We start from the raw sequence: 19,723 nt of genomic DNA, 5'->3' as shown, positions 1-19,723 counted from the left end.
TGCTTCACGAAGATGACGAGGACGATGCCGGTTGGCTAAAACAATCAAGCTCCGATGCTGGTCTACGTTCGAGCGTTGATAGCTCGTAGGCACCAACAATGTCTTTGATGCGCGAATAAATGAGGTCGAGACGGCCGCCCCACCCAAATGTCTGTCCGGAGACTCCTCACTACCTCCCTGAAAGGCAATGATTCACGAACACAAAGTGCTTCAGGCTGAGTGTACGACGCTCGCAATAGAATCTAGACTACGGCTCCACCGCTTCTTGTTCCCCTGATCTGTCGTACCGTACATTATATACATCAAGTGGTTGCTATGAGCCTGCCGCCAACGCCATCGCTAATTGCATGTAAGGTAATCATTACCGACCTTGTCCGCCGAAGCGAGCAAACACACGCGTTTCAACCAGCACAATCGCTATTCAGGCAGTAACAGTCTTGACAGAAATCTCAAGTCCCAATCACTTGGACACGCCTCAGGTCCGGGAATACCAGCATCGCGTCTCGCTTCCAGTCCACCAACCATGAGCCTGGCATCATCGAGCCAGGCAGCAGCCATCTTCAGCTGCTCGTCCTTCTCACTATGTGGCCAGGCCCCATCTGACTGCGCAGGATTCTGGTGGTCCATGTCGAACTTAAGTGTGCCGTCGCCTGCCCGCGCTGTTGGCGGTAGCAGCGCGCGCATTCGTAGGAGCGTTGTAAGTAGCTCTGAGAAACGCTCCCCTTGAGGCCACATGCTGCCTGGATGATTGTAAAGGGCCCAGTCCGGATCTGCAGGTCTCGTTGGATCCTTTCCGTCTGTGCTGAACCTGCGGTACAAGCCCGTCATGCGCTCCACAGAAGCGAGCAGCATGATAGCGGAGACGAAGGTCGCGAAGCGGGACACCTGCTGGCGTTGCATCAGGCGACGTTCCAATTCATTGATAATGCCTTTCGCAAGGACAGCGCAGCGTGACTCTACAACTGCTAAGATCTGGGCTTCGATCAGACGGTGGGTGCGTGAGCCGGGTCGCAGGGGACGAATCGCCAACGAGTCAGTTGGTGCTAGAGCGGTACGCGATGGGTCGTCAGATGATGCGTCCACCGGTTCGTACCGAAGGATCAGCGACGACCCTGACGCGCCTGAGAGTAGGATCGTTGCTGCGGAAAGCTCGATAGTATCTCTCAGCAACTGACTTTGCAGATTGTAACATGAGCGGCCAGACGAGGTTTTGGGATTGGGATCGTTGACAAAGTTAGCGTGCTCATCACTTATGATTGACTGTGCGTGCCGAATGGTTGTCTTCATCAAAGCAGACGTATCACAGCCGATCAAATCAGCTTCAGCCAGTCTGGCAACATACTGACCGATCTTCTCCGCGAAGCCTTCGGTTTCATCGACTACCCAGATCGTGGGAAGCACTTCTTCGCCCACAAGGTTTACGTTCAAGGCCTTCGTGTCGTCGAAGTATGATACGCTACTGTACTGCTTGATGGCAAGGCGCATAGACAGGTCGCTGACAGTGGTGAAGCGCGCCTCGATCTGACCGTAGCCAGCGTGCTTTTTGAGACCCCGGACTGCTGCTGACACCTCAGCTCTCGCAGTGAGCGTAAAGAGCTTTGCTGACCACAAGCCCATCTCGTCGGCGAGCTTTGTGCGTAAGCACTTCCCTTTCCACAGTCGAGCGGACTGCACATGAGCGCACGTGTTGCAAGGCGTGCCTTCCGAGCATGGTTTCTTCAGCATCCGACAGCGTATGCAGGCTCCTCGTTTACGAACCTCTTGGACCTCCTTTCGTCGGCTATCCGTAAAATGACCGCGAGCCTTTGGCACGTGCCGCTTACGGAGCAGACCGAACCCGGCCGACAGCTTGTCTTCCGGTGCAGCAGAACCGTCAAGCACTAGATGCCCCTTTGGTGATAACGGTCTCCAGGTCATGGTGTCGTCTGCAGCGAGCAGATCATCATTGCTGTTGAAGTCAAGAAGCTGATTATCAGTATGTCGCAGCTGCGGGTCGATGTATGTGTCTCCAGCTTGAGCGCCGACGGCTGGCGAGTCCGACTGATAGAAAGCGCTTCGCGCGGAAGTAGCATCTGATATCGCCGTTGCCGGCCCCGCTCGCGCGTCTTCAACCAGGTCGCACGATGTGGCTACCGGCTCAGCTACATTTTGCAGCTGTAGCACAAAAGCCTGCTCGGCAGTTGTAGGCGCATCGTCCGCTTGGCGTTGCTCAAACGCCTGGAGAGGCAGCTGGGCTGTGTAGTTGAGATGCTGACCGGAGACCTCTGCAAGGGTGTTGAGGGCGGAATACTGGTTCAGGTGCGGGAAAGCATCTTTGACCTCATCTGTCATAGCAAAATCTGTGAAGGAAACAGAGAATGGTACGGATGGTGCGAACACTGAAGCCTTGCTAGCCGGAGGGCCCGTCGTGCCTATCTTCTGCTTCGAGGGCGCTGAAGGGTCTCTATGCAGATGGTGAAGGATGGCTGCATGATCGGCCTGTGCAAGGTTCGGACAACGTCGTAGCAGGTGGCCTACCAGAGCATCGATGCGGCCCTTCTCAATTAGTTGACCGCACTTCCTGCAATTGTGCTCGTATCTATTGCTTGCGTCTTCAAGCTTTTTGCCACGAACGAAGTAGTCTGAAACCAGCTGATTCGGACGGCGGCCCATCTCCAACTCTGCACCGCCGCCGCCAGCAGCGGCGGTCTAAAGGCTTCGAACGGAGTGCTCGTGACTATAGATAGTGGTATGCAATGCGTGACTTGCGATCAATGTGTGCATCCTTCTGCCGAAGGCGGTGTGAGAGAACTGATGGGCGTGTCCAAAAACTGTGGTCGTGCGGCGGAGACTTCTGACCACCATCCTACTAACACTTTTGCATCAAAACATCGCTCTTTCACTGCAGATCAGTTCGTCAAGACAACAGCAAGCCAGAGACGTCCTGGTCAGCTAACTTCCCGAAGGCCTAAGCCATCAGACTGGTCAGTATCAGCATGACATCTCTGAAGCGGTCTCATGCTTCCACAGCTCCGACGACAACACTCTCAAGCAAGACTTACCTTCGAACATTGAAATCGGGCAAAGTCCAGAAGATTGTACGAGAGCTGTATCTACGTCAGGACATACCATGCTCGTCCCAATTATGCACAGCATGCCTGGATCTAGCTCCGCCGAGCTTCCACCGCAAAACAGAGCCGTTTGTGCTGTCCGCCACCCCAGCAGCAACAAAGCAGTATCCCCAAGGCCACTATCTCGTCCCAGATACCAATGCGTTCCTCTCTGCCATGGATCTATTCGAGACCGAAGGTGCTGCCTTTCAGGACGTCATCGTGCTCCAGACCGTCCTAGAGGAAGTGAAGAACCGTTCATTGCCGCTATACAACAGACTAATTGCGTTGACGAAGAACGAAGGGAAGCGCTTCTACGTCTTCTTCAATGACTTCAGGTTGGAGACGTATGTGCAGAGAGATGCTGGTGAAACCATCAATGACCGCAACGACCGAGCTGTGCGGAAGGCGTGCGCATGGTACGCCGAGCACCTGCGACAGGCTGTCACAGCAAGGCAAAGCGCACGGTATCCGGCCGTCATAATGATCAGCAACGACAAGGATAGCCTACGGAAGGCAAACGCTGAAGACATCGAGGCTTCCAACCTTGAAAGCTATGTGAAAGGGTTGCCGGATGCGGACCGCTTGCTGGACATGGTTGCATCAAGCCGTGAACAGCGTCTAGCCAGAGAGACCAAGGCTGAAACGCTCTATCCTGAGTACCTCTCAATGTCTGCAATGCTCACCGGCGTCAAGAACGGCACGCTTCATCAGGGAATATTCAACGTCTCACCCTACAATTACCTTGAGGGCACGGTCCATGTGCCAGCTTTCGATCGTGCCCTCATTGTCCAGGGCCGTGAAAACAGCAACCGGGCAGTATCCGGCGATATCGTGGTAATCGAAGTGCTGCCCAAGGACCAATGGAAGGCTCCATCGAGCAAAGTCATTGAGGAAGAGGACCTGGGCAAGAACGAAAACGCCGAAGTTGACGAGGACTCATCCGAAGCAATCGTTACTGAGCGTGAGCGCAGGGCCCTACAGGAGGAAGTCAGGAGAGCTCACGGTCAGGTCGCGGAAGGCAAAAAGCAGCCCACTGCTAAGGTTGTGGGCATCATCAAGCGCAATTGGAGACAATATGTCGGTCATGTGGACAAGGATTCCGTACGGACCCGTACAAAAGACAGTCGCGCCCAGCAAACGGTCTTCCTCGTCCCAATGGACAAGCGCATTCCCAAGATTCGGGTTCGCACGCGGCAGGCTGCAGGTCTGCTCGGGCAGCGCGTGTTAGTCACGATCGACACATGGGACCGAGAGTCCCGCTATCCTGTTGGCCACTTCATTCGTAGTCTTGGTGAATTGGAAACGAAGGGTGCTGAGACCGAAGCGCTGCTGTTGGAGTGGGACGTGCAATATCGGCCTTTCCCGAGGACTGTGCTCGACTGTTTGCCGCCAGAAGGCCACGAATGGGAAGTGCCAAAGAGTGTCGATGATCCTGGGTGGACCGGCAGGCGCGACCTCACGGATTTACTGATCTGTTCGATCGATCCGCCGGGTTGTGTCGACATTGACGACGCTCTGCATGCGAGACTGTTGCCGAACGGGAATTTCGAAGTTGGCGTACACATTGCCGATGTGTCACATTTCGTTAAGCCGAACAACGCCATGGACAAGGAAGCCTCATTGCGTGGCACCACAGTTTATCTCGTTGATAAGCGAATCGATATGCTTCCAATGCTGCTCGGTACTGATCTGTGTTCGCTGAAACCGTACATTGAGCGGTATGCATTCAGCGTCATCTGGGAGCTAGACAAAAACGCCGACATCGTCAGCTCAACCTTCACTAAAAGCGTGATCCGAAGTCGGGAGGCATTCAGTTACGAAGCTGCGCAATTACGCATCGACGACAAGTCTCAGCAGGATGACCTTACGAAGGGCATGCGGCACTTGATGATGCTGTCGAAGAGATTGCGCGCAAAGCGCATGGCTGCTGGGGCGCTTAATCTTGCAAGTCCGGAGGTCAGAGTGCAGACGGAGAGCGAGACGTCAGATCCTGTCGATGTGCAGACGAAGCAGCTTCTCGACACCAATCAGCTCGTAGAGGAGTTCATGTTGCTGGCCAACATAAGCGTCGCTAGCAAGATCTATGAAGCGTTCCCACAGACTGCACTACTACGTCGTCACGCTGCGCCACCCAAGACCAACTTCGAAGAACTAGGCAACCAGCTCAAGGTCAAGAAGGGAATGGAGCTCCATACCGACTCATCAAAGGCGGTAGCGGACAGCTTAGACAAGTGTGTCGACCAAAGCGAGCCCTTCTTCAACACCCTCGTCCGCATACTGGCTACACGCTGCATGATGAGCGCAGAGTACTTCTGCTCCGGCACTCAGGCACCGTCTGAGTTCCGACACTACGGACTCGCCTCCGAGATCTACACCCACTTCACCTCGCCCATCCGACGTTATGCGGATCTCGAGGCCCATCGTCAGCTGGCTGCTGCTATAGATTACGAGCCGCTTGACGCAAGCTTACAAAGCAAGAGCAAGATCGAGGCTGTGTGCAAAAACATCAATGTTCGGCACCGCAACGCCCAAATGGCAGGTCGTGCGAGTGTGGAATACTACGTCGGTCAAGCGCTCAAGGGCCGCGTGCTGGAGGAAGACGGCTTCATCATGAGGATCTTCAGCAACGGCTTCGTTGTCTTCGTTCCACGATTTGGGATTGAGGGACTGATCAGATTGCGTGACTTGCCTGAAGAAGTTGGGCGTGAGCAAGATAGTGTCTTCGACAGTGAGGATTATTCGCTCACGCTTCGAGGCGGCAAGGTGGAAAGGAAAGTGGAGCTCTTCCAGAAGGTCACAGTCAAGATTAGCGACGAGGCTGAGGAGAGCACCGGCAAGCGAAAGATCAAGCTACAACTGACCAAATAACGACGTGCCTAACTGTTTGTCAGCTATAGCGTAGTGTCTTGGTAACCAAGCTGTTGGTAAGCATGATAGCAGGGCAAGCGCCGAAATGCAGCTTGATTACTCCGAATTCCAATCTAGCTAGACTATCTCGTTCCCAAACCACTGAGTAGAGTATGCGAACTACGCAGGATCAAGCATGTGAACGCAGCAGCCGGGGTATATTGCAAGCAAAGCCGACGACCAATATTCTCCTCGCTATGCTATTATGCCTTCTCCCGTTCTTGAGCCTCAACGTTAAAATCAGCCGGAAACGCTAGAAAGCCAGTCATTATCGAGCCCGCAAATAAAGAAACCATGCAATGAATGGTACCTCGCAACGCTCGATGCGGTGATGGTGTAATGCTGAAGTCCGAGGAAACGCCGTGTGAATGCACGACTTTCGCCGTGGTAGCCGGTGCAATATGACCAGAGAAGGCGTGATTGTACTTCAAGTGCTGCGAGCAGCCTGGGCTGCTCTCATTGATAACGTTGCTGCCAGTCTTGTGGCATGGAGCTGGGCGTTGTCCAGCCCTGCATACCAGGCTGCTGATTGGCACCAGACAATTGAGTTAGGTTAAACTGTTGTGGACTTGGGCCGGGTTGGTACATGCTTCGATTCATGCCAGCATATGCGCCAGCGCCCATCTGGCCCATTTGCGCGTAGTTCATGCCAGCTTGAGGGGGCATCTGCGGCGGCGGCATTGGAGAGTGATGCTGTTGCTGTCCGTACTGCAAGTGATGTTGTTGAGGTAATGGTGAAGGTTGAGGTTGCGGAGGTTGCCACATCTGACCAGTTCCATACCCGTAAGATGGAGTTGGACGATGGCCAACCGACGCTCCCATAGCCATGGAAGGTGAGCCTTGCGGCAGCTGACCAGACGTCATTGGTCTATGCATGGCCTGCACCGGGGAAGCCATTGTATTTTGCTGGTTCGAATACGTGCCGTACGACTGTGGGATCATCTGAGAGCCAGGATGGGTCATGTGATCTTGAACAGAGCGAGCCTGATTCATACCAGCAACGGCTTGTGGAGACTGTAGGTGTTGCGGAGCGACTGTCGCGACATCTGTCGCGGTCTGCTCGGGTTGAGTTGCGGGTTGCTCGTGAGGACGCCGCCAGTAGTCGTCGAGGTAGTTGGCGCGGTGAACGCGGGTCTGTCCAAGCTGTTTGTTGTACTCTGCAGCACCTGTCGCATTCGTCATAATGTCCGAGGCGCTGCTAGGTTGAATGCGATCCTGGTACGGTGGACCATTGATCTCTTGTCTTGGTCGGATCATGTTGCCAAAGGTATTGGCCGGTAGTTCATCTTCAACTAGGTGTATCATTGGCAGCGGACCAGCCGGTGCCAGCGTCATGGGATGCGGGCCTGGTGGCTGCCCATCTCCCCCATTGCTATATATGATCTCGCCTTGAGGCAGTGAAGTCACAGCGTTGCGGGCCTCAGCAGCTGCATGTGCGTCAGCTTCCCTCCGCTTTGACGCCCCTGGTCGCTTGTCGCCCGCCATGTCAGCCTCGGTGAAGCCTTGCTTCCTGGCTTTCGCCTCCCAGTAATCATCACGCACTCGTCGACCGCCTTCAATGAGGCGACTGCCGAACTGTCGGAACATCGACCTTGCGGTAACAATTGCGATTTGTCGTGAGCGGTAAGAGTAAGGCAGTATCTCTTGATGAATCAGATTATCTTTCTCCTGTTGACTCGCAATAATTTTGTGTAGCGAGCGGTTCTTGTTGAACAACAGGTACGAATCACGGTAGCCAAGCACACGTGCACACTCGGTGGCAAGCATAAATAATTTCTCGCCGCGCTTAGGCAGCTGGAACGTGCGGCATCTGTAATTGCGACCATCACGAGGGTAGCCAGTCTTGGATACTTTCGTCTCGCCGGCTTCGTCAATTTCTCTGGGCAGATACTCGTCACCTTCGGGTCCGAGTTGGTCGGTCGTGTGGTCACGAACTGTTGGCAGCGCTTTCACTACCGTCGACTTGGTCGCTGAGCCAGGTGTAGATTGCTGAGGTGAGGTCTGACTGGGCGATGACTGCGACAGAACCTGAGTCTTTAGTTGCGGAGTTTGAACCGGCTGCTGTGACAATGCAAGAGGCATTGCTTGAAGGTTGCGCTCGCCAGCAGTTAACACTTTGCTACGTTTCACGGGCTTGGTATCCTCTAATCGTCGCATTAGCATTCTAGACGTGATCGTCGCGTCGCAGGTGCGGGACACGAGCAGCGCTCGGCACTCCATTATACGTACCAACGCCTAAGTCTTGACTCGACGCACCACCGTAGGCGTCGGGTGACCGCTCGCGCTTGATCCCCCGAGGGCTGGGCTGTGCTAGCAGAGTTGGGGCGATTGTAGATGCTATTGTTCAGTTCGGGTCAGCATGGCTCTGAGTTCGGAACATAACAGAGTAGCCTGCTGCGACGATGCGCCTGGGAGCCGTGTGTTGCAGCATCGAGCACTGGCGGAAGATGACTTACAAGGCGCATTCAGTGCCGCTGGATTGATAGTACCGGAGTCGTCCATGTCACCAAAGTGGTATGAAGGCACGGCTGAGAAGCTCGGATGCGACACGGCTAGCATCACATCCCTCTCTCCTCCTTAACCCAGCGTGCGCGCGCACTACCGGTCCCTTGTGTCGCACGGTTCCCCAATCCTCGGTGCTATCTTGGACTGCGCGCCGGTGGCGCTGCCGCCGCTGGAGGAACTCGGTCGCGCTCGCCGCTGTTCGCGCGCATCGGTAGGGGACGGATTGACGACTTGGCCCGTAGGCGATGGACTAGGCGGCGCACAGCGCGGAGGCGGAGGATCGTGCAGCACAATTAGGCTTTGGCAGTGCTAGAGGGACCCTGTCGGTCACAACGCGATGACTAGGATGATGTCGGGTGGAGCCTGTGAACAAGCAAGGTCAAGCTGCAAGAGAGCGTTTGATGCGCCGAGAGGTGCCACAAGCCCTCTGCCAGCGGCCCGAGCGCAATGACGTTTCAGTCCCCGCGAAAGCCCGCACTTCTGACTGTGACAACCGGTTGTCGACTCTATCCCGTCGCACGGTCAGCTCCTCGTCCCGTCGTGCACAAAAGCCGAACACTTCGTGGCTCGTCGCAATAGCGGAAACGCTGCTCAGTCGTACTGTATCCCTGCTTTGCTGACAAATGCGTTAGGAGTTGGTGAAGAACGTTGGCAGACTGCTCGTCACGCAAGGGATAGACGCCCACGGAGTCAAACCAGCATGCTCCGCAGATCGCACAATCACCGCTTGAGGAGCAGTGTATTGAGTGAAGAGCAGTTACTTACATGTGACTACCAAGTACGAAAGGTGGAAAACAGTCCAAGGTGTATTTCCGGAACAGACCGAGCCGAGTCGCGCTCGAGAAATTCTTGGCCTGCCTTGTCGAGACACTCGCCAGCGGCTTGCAAGCTTGTCGCACCGCAGGAGAGTCTCCCTGTGCCTCTCTAGCACCAGGGAGTATCTAGACCTGAATCCCTCTTCGGGTAGTTCGCCACAATATGGGGTCGTTCAGCCGATGGCCTTCGATCTGCGTGGTGACGATCCGGGAAAGACCCTATAGTAGATGTCGGTAGGGCCTAGCTAGCCGACGTCGCTGGATCAAGAGAACCACATCCTGATCTTAGCAATCAATGTCATTCGTGGCGGGACGTGATGCAAGCCTGCAGTTTGGAGCCAGCGAATCGCTGATGCACCGACAAAGGGAGCAAGGTGGCTTAAATGCCACTAAGATCTCACTTCAACGTGCGCATGATTACTTGCAGGAACATCGAAGCTAGTGGCTGTCCTGCACATGCGGGAAGCGGTACGTGCAGCTTAGTGTTGTGGTCGAGTAGTCCTAGTACAGTCTACGATGAGCACTCGACGACTACTGTATGCTCCGCCTGCGCAGGTGGTTTAACCGTTAATTTCATGTGACGATGGATGGGAACAACGATATTGCATATAAGGTAAGGTAGTCTTGCTTGTCAGAACTGCGCCTACCTTTAACGGAACGCTTCTTTGAGTCCGAGCGTCCCGCCTTCACGGTCCGCTGTAGCGCTCCTGCGATCATCCAGTGCAGTCACGAAGTTCTTTGCAAATTGCTCCATCGAGACATTCCCCTTCGTCTTGAATAGTCATACAAAGGCCAATCGAATGTGTGTCTTACAGCCTACGACTGCTCGAAGTTCACAGCACGTGATACTCGGCTGTTATGCCCGTGTCGTTGTACGTTATTGGCAAGGTTCTGACATATGCTGGTAGCCGCTGTCGCGCAGGCAGCCGTGACGCAAACATCCGTTCGAATGATACCATGGCACTGCTCGCGGAAGAAGGTCTTTGTCTACAGATATTACCTTTTTTACCGGGCCCCCGGCTTCCAATGTCGATGCTCTCCACAGCGGTCTCTTTGCTCTGGTACTTTTGGCTTGTACAACTTCAATGCACATGCTCGTCATTGCCGCGCCTTATCGGTGCGGCTCTCAGAAGCACATGGTCAAGTGATTACGGATGCCTGCATGAAGCTGGCGCCGCCCGCGCTGCGTGACTTGCCCTTATCGTCAGCTGCAACTGTAGCCTGTTTCCGGTCTTCGTTGGGCCTTAGCAGACTGCGACTGAATGCCCGCAAGCTACGAAGCAGGACAGTCATTGCTGCTCACACCAGCATATCCACCCCAACCCATGCTGAGCTCTTTCGTCGCATAGGTTAGCCGGCCGAGGTACGTGCAGCATGACATTATCTCATTGATTTTCTCATTGGGAAGGCGTGGCCATGCAGGACGGGTACCTACTCCAGGTCTGATATGGCAATATTGGTGGCTTATTTTCTGTATACTTCTGTGAATTTCGCAAAGATCTCCCGACTAAACTATTCTCTCGGCCGGCCATGAGATGATTTGCCCTACAACGATCTTCCTTTTATCTCGAATGTGTCTAAGACAAAACAAATGGCACCTCACGCGGGACTCGAACCCGCAACCTCCAGATTCCGATATACAAGTAGAAGTCTGGCGCGCTACCATTGCGCCAGCAAGGCTATATTGAGGACGAAAATCGGGTCGCGAGCAAATCATGTCGGATTTTGCGGAGTTAAAACATTGCTCAATATATACCCATCTATGAAACCCCGGGGTGCTTCCGAGCTTCACAAAGCTCGCTTGCGGAAAAAATCATGACTTGAAGATACAACCTCACGCCCGAAGTTCCCACTTTTGCTGCAGACGACGTGGTGGAAGCACTGCAAGCAACCCCAACGCCACGCTAGAGAACTAATCATGTCGGCAGAGCGTTGCTAATCGCTGTCGGGCTCATCCAGAGCCTCATCCTGCATTTCGCCCCTACCATTTAGGTCCTCAACCGGATCACCCGCATCTTCCTGCTCTCCGTCCTCATTAACCGCATCATCTGCTTCATCTTCCTCCTCGTCATCATCGTCAGGGTCATGCTCGTCAGGATCGTCATGGTCAACCGATGGTCCGTCGTCAAACATTTCATGATCCGCAGGGTAGGTACCCGGTGCAACCGCTTCGCCACTTCCGCCCTTTAGCTTTTTTACGGGTCGCTCGTCGTCGCCCAGGGCATCGTGACCGTTAGCGACTCCATTGGCAGCCTGAGCGTCGTTCTCCTCTGTAGCGGAGGGTTCGTCGTGCTCTCCAGTAGCAGCAGCTGCCGCCTTCTCCTCCTTGACCTTCCGGCGGTATGTGTTGCGCTTGTCGCACTGTACATCATTGTACTCTGAGCAAACTGTCAGCAACAAACCATCATGCTAAAACCCGAGACTATTCCAAAGGTGCGCGAGACGCATAACGTACTCTTGAGCTCTGCATCAAGCCTCGGTAGGAAGTTTTCAAACTCGGCGTCTTTCAGAGCGGCCATAACATCTGGTGGCATGACCGTCTTCTTGCCACTAGCTTGTACATTCTCGCTCGAGCTGTAACCAATATCAGCGTGAGTCAATTTGGGGCTTGTTCAGGAGCGCCTCGTCAAAACAGCATAAAGACGGGTCGGTAGCCTTTCTATTGAGCTTGGCGTACTTGGAAGCAATATAGCTAACGAAAACGGTCGCACTTTTATGTAGTGCTAGCAGCGCGTCTTTGTGTATCTGGGTGTTCGCGGGTAGGACACCTTTGGCGAGGCGTGCAATCATCGATTTTGGAAGGCTGAGATCCTACATGACTTGTCAGCAGAAACTATCGGCTGCTGGACCGTGAACATCTAACCTCTACATTTACGCCATCCTTAGAACTTCGTGCTGGTGTGTCGTCTGCGCCCTCATCTGGTGCATTGGACGCCACAGAGACGTTGCTTTTCCGTGGTGGCATATTGGCAATTTATGTTGATGGCAGAGAATGAACAGTCAAATACTCGATAATGTCCTGATCTCTGGAGTACAAAGACTTTCGGTGCCTCGTGGTCTGCGTTGAACAACACGTGAGTGACGCGAGATTCTTCCATGCACGCGCTTGGTGTGTGCTGTGGCTGAAGTGGGAGTGGAAAGTGCAGCGAGATTCTTTCCTGACTTTCCCATCTCTACAGGGACAAACATAATCGCAATACTTTGCTCATGTATTGTTCGTCTCGTGACGAGACAGGCACTCAGGTTGTGCGCGTGGAGTCCGACCATGCATGTGTATACCACAACAGCGAAGCAGTACAGCGAAATCGTTCTCAGGAAGGTGTCCTTTCCTTAGCTGATTGATCCTTACGATCAAGACCACTCCTCAGCTTTTTCTGTGTCAAGATCTGTCCGCAAGCATCCTGTCTATGCTTAGGAAGGACTGATTGCAAAGCTAAAGTTTACTGTACAGCCTCTCATGGCAATACTCACAGCGAAGCTTTACCGCACTCTTCGGCGACCAATCCTAACCACATTTGTTCGTAATAGTATCTCTGCTGGGATTTAGCGCCACATCATGGGTGCTTATGGAAACATCGTCTACGGTTTGTCGGCTGTAGGAGGTTATACAGCGCTAATGGCGCGTGGGAACAACCAAGAGCTCCTGAAGCCGGCATTGGTAACGCATGTGGGATGAACACTCTCAGACAGATGGCTAAACTACGCGCTTTGCGAACCAGTCGTCGATATGGGTAATTGCACAGTACACCAAGAAATAAAACAACTATCATCTCAGCACACTCCCTGCTCCAAGAACAGAGCATCCCTACAGCTTTGCAGCCTTCTAGATATGCCTCTCAGAAAGAAGTTATCGACCATCTGGAACCGGATCAATTCTACAGCTGGTGAAGGACGATGTACGGCTGGAACCAAGCCTGCACAAATAGTAGTGGCACGCAGCATAACCTACTTGAATGTAGCAATCGAAACTTCGGCGCTGGATCTGTCTGACATACCGTACGGGACCAGGGGCGAACACACTAACGTACTGGGGCCACCTCTTACGTCTTATGCACCACTATTGCAGTGTAACGGCACAGCACCTCAGAGAGCTACAGTAGACACTGCACTTGGGCAACCCGCAATTGACCTCACGTTCAGCAAGGAGATATTAACGGCCCGCAGAGACACAGCAATCTCCGCCGAAACCGGACAGCAGAGTACCCCTCCGTCGTCGGACCATGGTCGCCCACTTACCATTCTCACGATCGTGCAGGAGCTGAGGGCCCAACTAGCAAGCGAGGAGGAGGCTGATGGCTATCCTTTGAAAACCGTTGCCAGCCGACAGCATGCACACGGAAGAGCTACGAATGAGATCAGCCAGGCAATGTCCCGGGAACTGTAGATCTGCGCGACCCTGTAGTGTACATGCTCTGCATTGAAGCGAGATACAAATTCAGCAAGACCGTTGGTTCGTGGACGTAAGCAGAATGAACGCTACAGCTCTACAGCCCCGCCGCGCCTATTTCGGCGCAAAGCGTCATAAGGGTTGTTGGTTCGGTGGTAGTTGCAAAATTTTGGCGCGGATGGTTGATGAAAATGGTCTCAATGGTCGTTGTTGAAGGGGAGGACTTTGTAAGCGCAGTACAGCCGTAAGGAGACATGCTGCAAGTTTGCATTTGGCGATAAGAGTGCAACTTGATGGATCTTGGCTCCGATAGTCGTATGCTTGTCGAATCATTGCATCTCACTTCGTTACAGCTTCGACGGCAGCTTCGTCACCACTGAGATACGTTCCTAGCGTCCTGGTACCTGCCGTAAGCTCGACCTTTCTAGCCAGCGAACCCCCGCGGCTTGCGGACAAGGTAGGATCCAAACAAAGCTCATGTGCTTCCTGTTCGTCGTCACTGTCCCATGGTACGGGCCCTTGGTAGTCCTCAGGCCTCGCAAGGGGCTCTTCTTCATTTGTTGAAAGAAAGAGCCGCAGCTTCAGCGGCATAATACCTAGACGTTTGCCGACGAATCCTAGCAAAGTATACATGGAACATGAGCGAGGTACAACCTGCTCCCATTGCAGGGATCCATGAGTGAAATGCATTTTGACGAGGCGGGCAGCTAGTGAATTTGGATCATCCCGGTCAATGGTCGCAACGAGGGCATGCCGGTCACTGAGAATGGTCGGCTCACCATATTCAGCGCACAGAGCAGCAAACCGAGGGTGCCGCGCTAGGACAGCGGGTCGAGCAGCAGGTGTGCTGGCGGCTGCCTCGGCTACGATGAGGTTCAAGTAGAAGACATCGGCGTTCAGACGGTCCTTTTCGGTGATAGTGCTGTAGTTGAGCGAGCACAAACCAGGCAACCGAGCAATTGTAAGCATGTAGCAATCCTCAGCGGCGAGCTCCTTACCGTCGTAGCGCTTAGACAGTGTGTAGAGCGGGTTGCCAGCGCTGCGCAGATGCCGGAGATTCGGACACATTGTGATCAGTTCATCGAAAAAGAACCAGTCCTCGATATGATTGTCACGAATGTCAAGCTCAGTGACGGAGGTGTAGGCCAGCTGGTGTTCGGAGGATGCTTGAGACCAGACTGCGGATACGTTGCATTTCCTAAGCAGAAGCGTCTCCACGTTGCTCCCAGCAACGCAGCTTACGTCGCTCAGCGATACAAACTCATTGCCTGAGAGTTCGAGTAGTCTCAGCTTACTAAGTGCTAGTCGCACAGTTGCGTGAGTCCACTCGTTGTTGCTGGCTGTCAAGGCTTCTAGATTCGGGCAGATTAGAGCAAGCACCTTAACCACCACGGCATCCCAATCGAGCAACACGTTGCCGAGACTCAGCGCTTTTATCGTGGCCAAGCTGTGATCGCGACCACCGAGAGCATCTAATTTGCAGAGACGGTTGGCATCCGCTGTAAGGCTTCTCAACTTTGGAAGGCATCGGCAGAGTAGTTGAACTTCTTCGAAAGTCTCGAAGAGGTTGCCGCTGATGTCGAGTTCAGTAACCTCTCCACAGAGCGCAGTTATCTCGTTGGAGTCTCCGTCTTCGGAAGGACTATGACGGATACGCATACGGTCAAGTACAAGTGTACGTATGCCGCGCAGCTCTGCCTGTCGTGCGGCGAACTTCTCGAAACCCACTTCCTCTGCCTGTTTGCTCGAGAAGTAGATAGCACCCTGTGCATGGATGGAGAGACCGACATTTGGTAAGACGTACTTTTCCTTCAATGCTTGTAGGAAAGAACTTGGCTTGTCCCATTGCTGGTTTGGACGGATGAACGATGCAGCAGTCGCAGACTTCGACCAACCTGAACCCTGGTCAGTTCGCAAGATCGACCGAAAGGTTGGCATTCGAATCCTAGGCTGTGTTATACGCACATCGGAAGTAAGTACTTCCTTCAACGGTGCCAGCATTCTTGCCGCGAGTAGTATCATCCCATTCTACGCCCAGCCATTCTCCAGATTTTCCTTCCACAGCACCCACGTAACGTACAGTGCATGTTTGACTCCTCAGCGACAGTCTTTGGCCAACGTAATAGCCACTTTTCGTCGTCATCAGGAGCAGACTGTGGGCACTTTAAACTTGCTAGGTGTGACTAACATGGCGGGCCGCTTCGATGCGATGGCGGCCGGGAAGACAGTTTGCATGGAGCAGAATGTGAAATAGCAAATTTTGCTTCACATCTATTGAGTGATGTGGTGGCGCATACAACACAATAGACGCCAAAGCAATATGTTGACGCGGAATCACGTTACCAAGGGATCCTCGCGGATGAGCATCGGCTGGCAAGTAATGGCTGCGTTAGAATAGGAAATCCCACCAGTGGAGAAACAGACCACCACGAAACGCAGGCAGCCGCGAATATACCTACAATGCCCCGGAGTGTTGCCCTCGAAACGCCACGCTAAATCGCAACACGACACTCGTGGCCCTACATGCTGCGCGCTCATTTCAATACAACCCTTGAATTGATGGCAATCAACGACCCCTATCCGTCGTCGCACGTGCTCATCTGCGATGGCCCACCGTGCTCTAAGGTGCTGCTGCCGCTACCGCCCAACATATCAAGTAGCTGCGCATACGGTACCGTCACCCGCTGCAAGTCTCTGTACTTGCCAAGCACAACCACGACCTCACGAAGCAAGTCTTCGCGCTTCCAGCCCACGATCTCTGACCCTTCGCCCCATACAATGCCGTCGGGTTGAGTGATGCCTATTCCACCATCCTCGACGTCTTCTGGTTCGTCGTACATATTCCCAGTCATGCCGCGTAAAAGTTCTTCCACCTTGCCCTTTGCACCTTCGGCACCTAGCCGCTTCGCATACATTATCAGGTAGACCCGGAACTCGTCCTTTGCGCCAAGGGTGAAAGCCGCAGCTATGCGATTCTCCAGGTGGGCAATCGAGACGCTGGATTCGAAGCCTTCGAAGCCCTCGGCGGAGAGCAGCTGCTTGACGAGGCGCTGCAGAAAGTAAGCACGACCTTTCAGTAAGGCCTGGGCGGTTGTATTGCGCTCCAGAATCGGTATGATGCCAGCGGAGATATTCTCGGGATTGATGTCGTCCATTAGGCTTGGCTCTCTGTCCTTCGAAGCTCCGGTCTTGTTTGTTAGTCGTAGCGCCGATGTGAAAGACGTATAGGCTGTGTTCCAGTATTGGCTACCAACCGCCCACCAGCTTTCGCTCAAACGCTGCCAGACATACATCCCTGCATTGTACGCGAAACCATCACCATTGCTCAACCCAATAATGACCCTGCCCTGACTGTTCAACCGTGCAAACATCAGACTGGGTGCCGGAGTCAGATGGTTCTGCATCATAGCACTAGCCGCATCAAGCACAGGCGCCAGGCTAATGGGCGGATGCGCAGCGCTCATTGTCCGAACATTCCAAACATAGCACTGTCCGGCCGCGGTTACGGCCAAAAGCCACCAGCCTCTGCAGTCCAGAATGACAGGCTGCGCTTCTAGAACGCTGGCGTTCATAACACGCCTCCCGGCAGGTGTCCAGAGATGCAGACTTGCATCCTCGCAAGCTGCAGCCCAAAAGTTGCGATTCCCCGTCACGAGCAAAACCGCTTTGGGCAGAAAGTCCTGCCATAGGGTCTGGTTGCGCTTCGAGAGCGTGATGCGCGTCGGTTCTTTATCCTGTACACGACCGGTTCGGGAAGGACCGGTTGCGTTGCGCGCTTCGAACACAATGTTCGCGTCGTTCTCGGGCACGCTTCCGTTCGTTATACCGTCCATCTGATGTTCATCGCTGACGGATTTATGCACATCGAGCGGTCGCAGCACTACGCTGCGCACCAATGGTACTGCGAGTCTCACTTGGCTCACCGTCAGACTGGGATTCACGATTGCCGGTCGTAGCGGTTCCGGCGTGTCAACCGGAATCTTTTGCGCAGTGACGGTAGAGGTTGGCACGAGCCCGTCTGCAGTATTATCGACGATGGGCGTGGCGCCGGTCTGCTGTATGCCATTGACTCTCTTCTCCGCACGCTTCCTCTCCTCCTCGTCCTCACTTGCGAACTCGGCATACTTGCGCTTGTTGCCAAGCAGTAGACTGGCAAGGCCACCTTTCGGCAGCCCATCGTAGGGTTTGCTGAGGTCAAGAGTCTTACCCGCAGGCTCATCGGAGAGTCCGCCTTGGCGCATCGAGGCCTGCAGCTGTGGACGTGGAAGATTGGCTTCGCCGACGTTCGACGAGGACACGAGCAATGGTGCAATCCGCTTCTTTCCTTCTTTAGTGAACGTCACTCGGTTTTTCAGCTTATCAATCTTCTCTTGTTGCGCGTCAACGGGCGCCTGGGGTACGCTGGCTGCTTCAGGTTCAGGCACTATGCCGTCCGTGTTTGATGCAACGCCGTTAGGCCGGTTCACGTGCGCCGAGTTGCCGTTCGTAAGTCCTCCATTCTGCGCATCCGAGCTATCACCCATCAACTCGCCCATCCTGCCTTCCGCACCTTTGAGCTCTCCGGCTTTGCTGCCCTCCTCTAATCGCAGAGCGTCTGCGCCTTCGATGATGCCTGCTCTTCTGCCAGCACCGTACTTAGCGAGCCGCTGTTCATTGTCCGCGGGCGAAGTCGGATAGCCAAGCTCGCCTGTATCGAAGACTAGGACTGCAATTGTACCGTCTAAGCTTGTAGCGTAGAGCGTCTCCCCGTCTGGACTCCAGACCATGTCACTGATAGGCTTCGTGCAGACCTCCGTGGTAATCACAAACGGCCTCGCCAAGGACGTGTTCCAGACACTGATGGTCTTGTCTTGGCCAGCGCAAGCGACAACACTGACAGCGGGCGGCATTGGTGGGGCATCTTTGGGGTCTGTTGGCAGTGGGGGAGGAGGTTGATTGTAGAACAGACGCGTTGAGAAAGCGCATACCTCCACAGGCCCTTCATGTCCAATCAGATTGATATGACTGTCCCACGTACCTCGCTCTACAACAGCGATAGAGCTCACCGGGCCATTGGTGGCGTTGGCAGCAGCGATATGCGCACCTTCGGGGCTCCATGCGCAACGTCTGAAGTATGTTGTGAGTGGACTAGCACTGAAAGGCGTGGTGACTGTTGCCTCAAGGGTAAAGTTCGAGGTTTGGTCATACGCTGTCGCATTCGAAGGAGGCGACGTGAAGCGGAAGATCTTAATTGTCCGGTCATCGCTGGCGGTTGCGAAGTACTTGTTCGCAGGATCGAAGCAGATACCCTTGACGTGACTCTGATGGTTCACCAGCGTTTTGAGCTTCTCGAATGTGCTGCCAGACCAGACCACGACCTTGCTATCCAAACCTACGGAAACCAGGATGCTGCTGTCACAGCTCCAGCCCAAATCTTGCACGTCATTGTCATGGCCGTTCAGCCTGCGAAAAACCCTCCAGTTCTCTACCTGAGGCGCGTCATTGCTGCCAAAGGTCGCTGCCGGTGCACCCGGTTCGAGCGCATACACACAGACAAGCTTGTCATCGGCGCCTGAAGCCAGGTATCTCCCGTTTGGGCTGAATCTTACGCTGTGGACAGTTCCGGAGTGGTAGGACAAGCTGGCCAGCTGCTTAGGCTTGGTGTATGAAGGGTCCGATGCATTCAGAATGGCATCCGTTGACCATATCCTCACATGTCCATCACCTGCCGCTGTCGCGAGTCTTGCGCCATCAGGACTGACCGAGCATGAGTAGCATGGCTGAGGCCGTTCGAGGTTGTGACTTAGCCAGGATGGTTTCGTAAAGCGCATGATGAGGCGACGTTCATCTTTCCATCAATGGTATCATACGCATTGACGAAGTTTTACCCAATGGTGGAGGCTCTGGCCTTCATGCGTGGACTATGTGACAGCTGGAGACGCGACTCGAGGCGCAAGCACTCCGGGAGGACCCGTGATCTAAGAGGGCCTCTAGCGCGATTACAGCACGTCTTTGAAACACCATTCGCCATGCATCTT

At 54.1% G+C, this 19,723-nt stretch overlaps 7 protein-coding genes and 1 non-coding gene across 8 annotated transcripts; 2 read left to right on the top strand and 6 right to left on the bottom strand.

Moving 5' to 3' along the window:
• Nucleotides 1-203: 203 nt before the first annotated feature.
• BAUCODRAFT_29620 (uncharacterized protein) lies at nt 204-2,853 on the bottom strand. Its single transcript, XM_007674181.1, has one exon. The coding sequence runs from the start codon at nt 2,650-2,652 to the stop codon at nt 418-420; it is 2,235 nt and encodes a 744-aa protein (XP_007672371.1). The 5' UTR covers nt 2,653-2,853; the 3' UTR covers nt 204-417.
• Nucleotides 2,734-6,173, top strand: BAUCODRAFT_29619 (uncharacterized protein). The gene has a single exon (XM_007674180.1). The coding sequence runs from the start codon at nt 2,976-2,978 to the stop codon at nt 5,958-5,960; it is 2,985 nt and encodes a 994-aa protein (XP_007672370.1). The 5' UTR covers nt 2,734-2,975; the 3' UTR covers nt 5,961-6,173.
• Nucleotides 6,174-6,455: 282 nt separating this feature from the next.
• On the bottom strand, nt 6,456-8,081 carry BAUCODRAFT_61153 (uncharacterized protein; the record flags this gene model as incomplete). The annotated part of the gene is made up of 1 exon (XM_007674179.1): nt 6,456-8,081. The coding sequence occupies one exon, from the start codon at nt 8,079-8,081 to the stop codon at nt 6,456-6,458; it is 1,626 nt and encodes a 541-aa protein (XP_007672369.1).
• A 2,833-nt stretch (nt 8,082-10,914) lies between these two features.
• Nucleotides 10,915-10,999, bottom strand: BAUCODRAFT_t1. Its single transcript has one exon. It is a non-coding gene; the product is annotated as a tRNA-Arg (tRNA).
• A 255-nt stretch (nt 11,000-11,254) lies between these two features.
• BAUCODRAFT_61755 (uncharacterized protein) lies at nt 11,255-12,284 on the bottom strand (the record flags this gene model as incomplete). The annotated part of the gene is made up of 4 exons (XM_007674178.1): nt 11,255-11,697; nt 11,775-11,893; nt 11,997-12,130; nt 12,189-12,284. 4 exons carry the CDS (start codon nt 12,282-12,284, stop codon nt 11,255-11,257), a joined length of 792 nt encoding a protein of 263 aa, XP_007672368.1.
• An 864-nt stretch (nt 12,285-13,148) lies between these two features.
• On the top strand, nt 13,149-13,703 carry BAUCODRAFT_21116 (uncharacterized protein; the record flags this gene model as incomplete). Its single annotated transcript, XM_007674177.1, has 1 exon — nt 13,149-13,703. The coding sequence occupies one exon, from the start codon at nt 13,149-13,151 to the stop codon at nt 13,701-13,703; it is 555 nt and encodes a 184-aa protein (XP_007672367.1).
• Nucleotides 13,704-13,874: 171 nt separating this feature from the next.
• Nucleotides 13,875-16,065, bottom strand: BAUCODRAFT_200124 (uncharacterized protein). The gene is made up of 2 exons (XM_007674176.1): nt 15,672-16,065; nt 13,875-15,601 (listed from the first exon to the last, which is right to left on the bottom strand). Exons 1-2 carry the CDS (start codon nt 15,847-15,849, stop codon nt 14,046-14,048), a joined length of 1,734 nt encoding a protein of 577 aa, XP_007672366.1. The 5' UTR covers nt 15,850-16,065; the 3' UTR covers nt 13,875-14,045.
• Nucleotides 16,006-19,696, bottom strand: BAUCODRAFT_200391 (uncharacterized protein). Its single transcript, XM_007674175.1, has one exon. It carries the CDS (start codon nt 19,514-19,516, stop codon nt 16,283-16,285), a length of 3,234 nt encoding a protein of 1,077 aa, XP_007672365.1. The 5' UTR covers nt 19,517-19,696; the 3' UTR covers nt 16,006-16,282.
• Nucleotides 19,697-19,723: the final 27 nt, after the last annotated feature.

The sequence above is a fragment of the Baudoinia panamericana genome (assembly GCF_000338955.1).
Source record: "Baudoinia panamericana UAMH 10762 unplaced genomic scaffold BAUCOscaffold_1, whole genome shotgun sequence".
NCBI lineage: Eukaryota > Fungi > Ascomycota > Dothideomycetes > Mycosphaerellales > Teratosphaeriaceae > Baudoinia > Baudoinia panamericana.
Note: the sequence above shows the minus strand (reverse complement) of the source record. Positions and strands in the feature narration are given on the sequence as shown.

What these genes read in the sequence shown, in the direction of transcription:
- BAUCODRAFT_29620 (XM_007674181.1), bottom strand. Translation starts at nt 2,652, where the DNA reads ATGGGCCGCCGTCCGAATCAGCTGGTTTCAGACTACTTCGTTCGTGGC.
- BAUCODRAFT_29619 (XM_007674180.1), top strand. Translation starts at nt 2,976, where the DNA reads ATGACATCTCTGAAGCGGTCTCATGCTTCCACAGCTCCGACGACAACA.
- BAUCODRAFT_200124 (XM_007674176.1), bottom strand. Translation starts at nt 15,849, where the DNA reads ATGACGACGAAAAGTGGCTATTACGTTGGCCAAAGACTGTCGCTGAGG. An exon ending in AGGAAGTACTTACTTCCGAT is followed by an intron (nt 15,602 to 15,671) that starts GTGCGTATAACA and finishes ACCAGGGTTCAG; the next exon opens with GTTGGTCGAAGTCTGCGACT.
- BAUCODRAFT_200391 (XM_007674175.1), bottom strand. Translation starts at nt 19,516, where the DNA reads ATGCGCTTTACGAAACCATCCTGGCTAAGTCACAACCTCGAACGGCCT.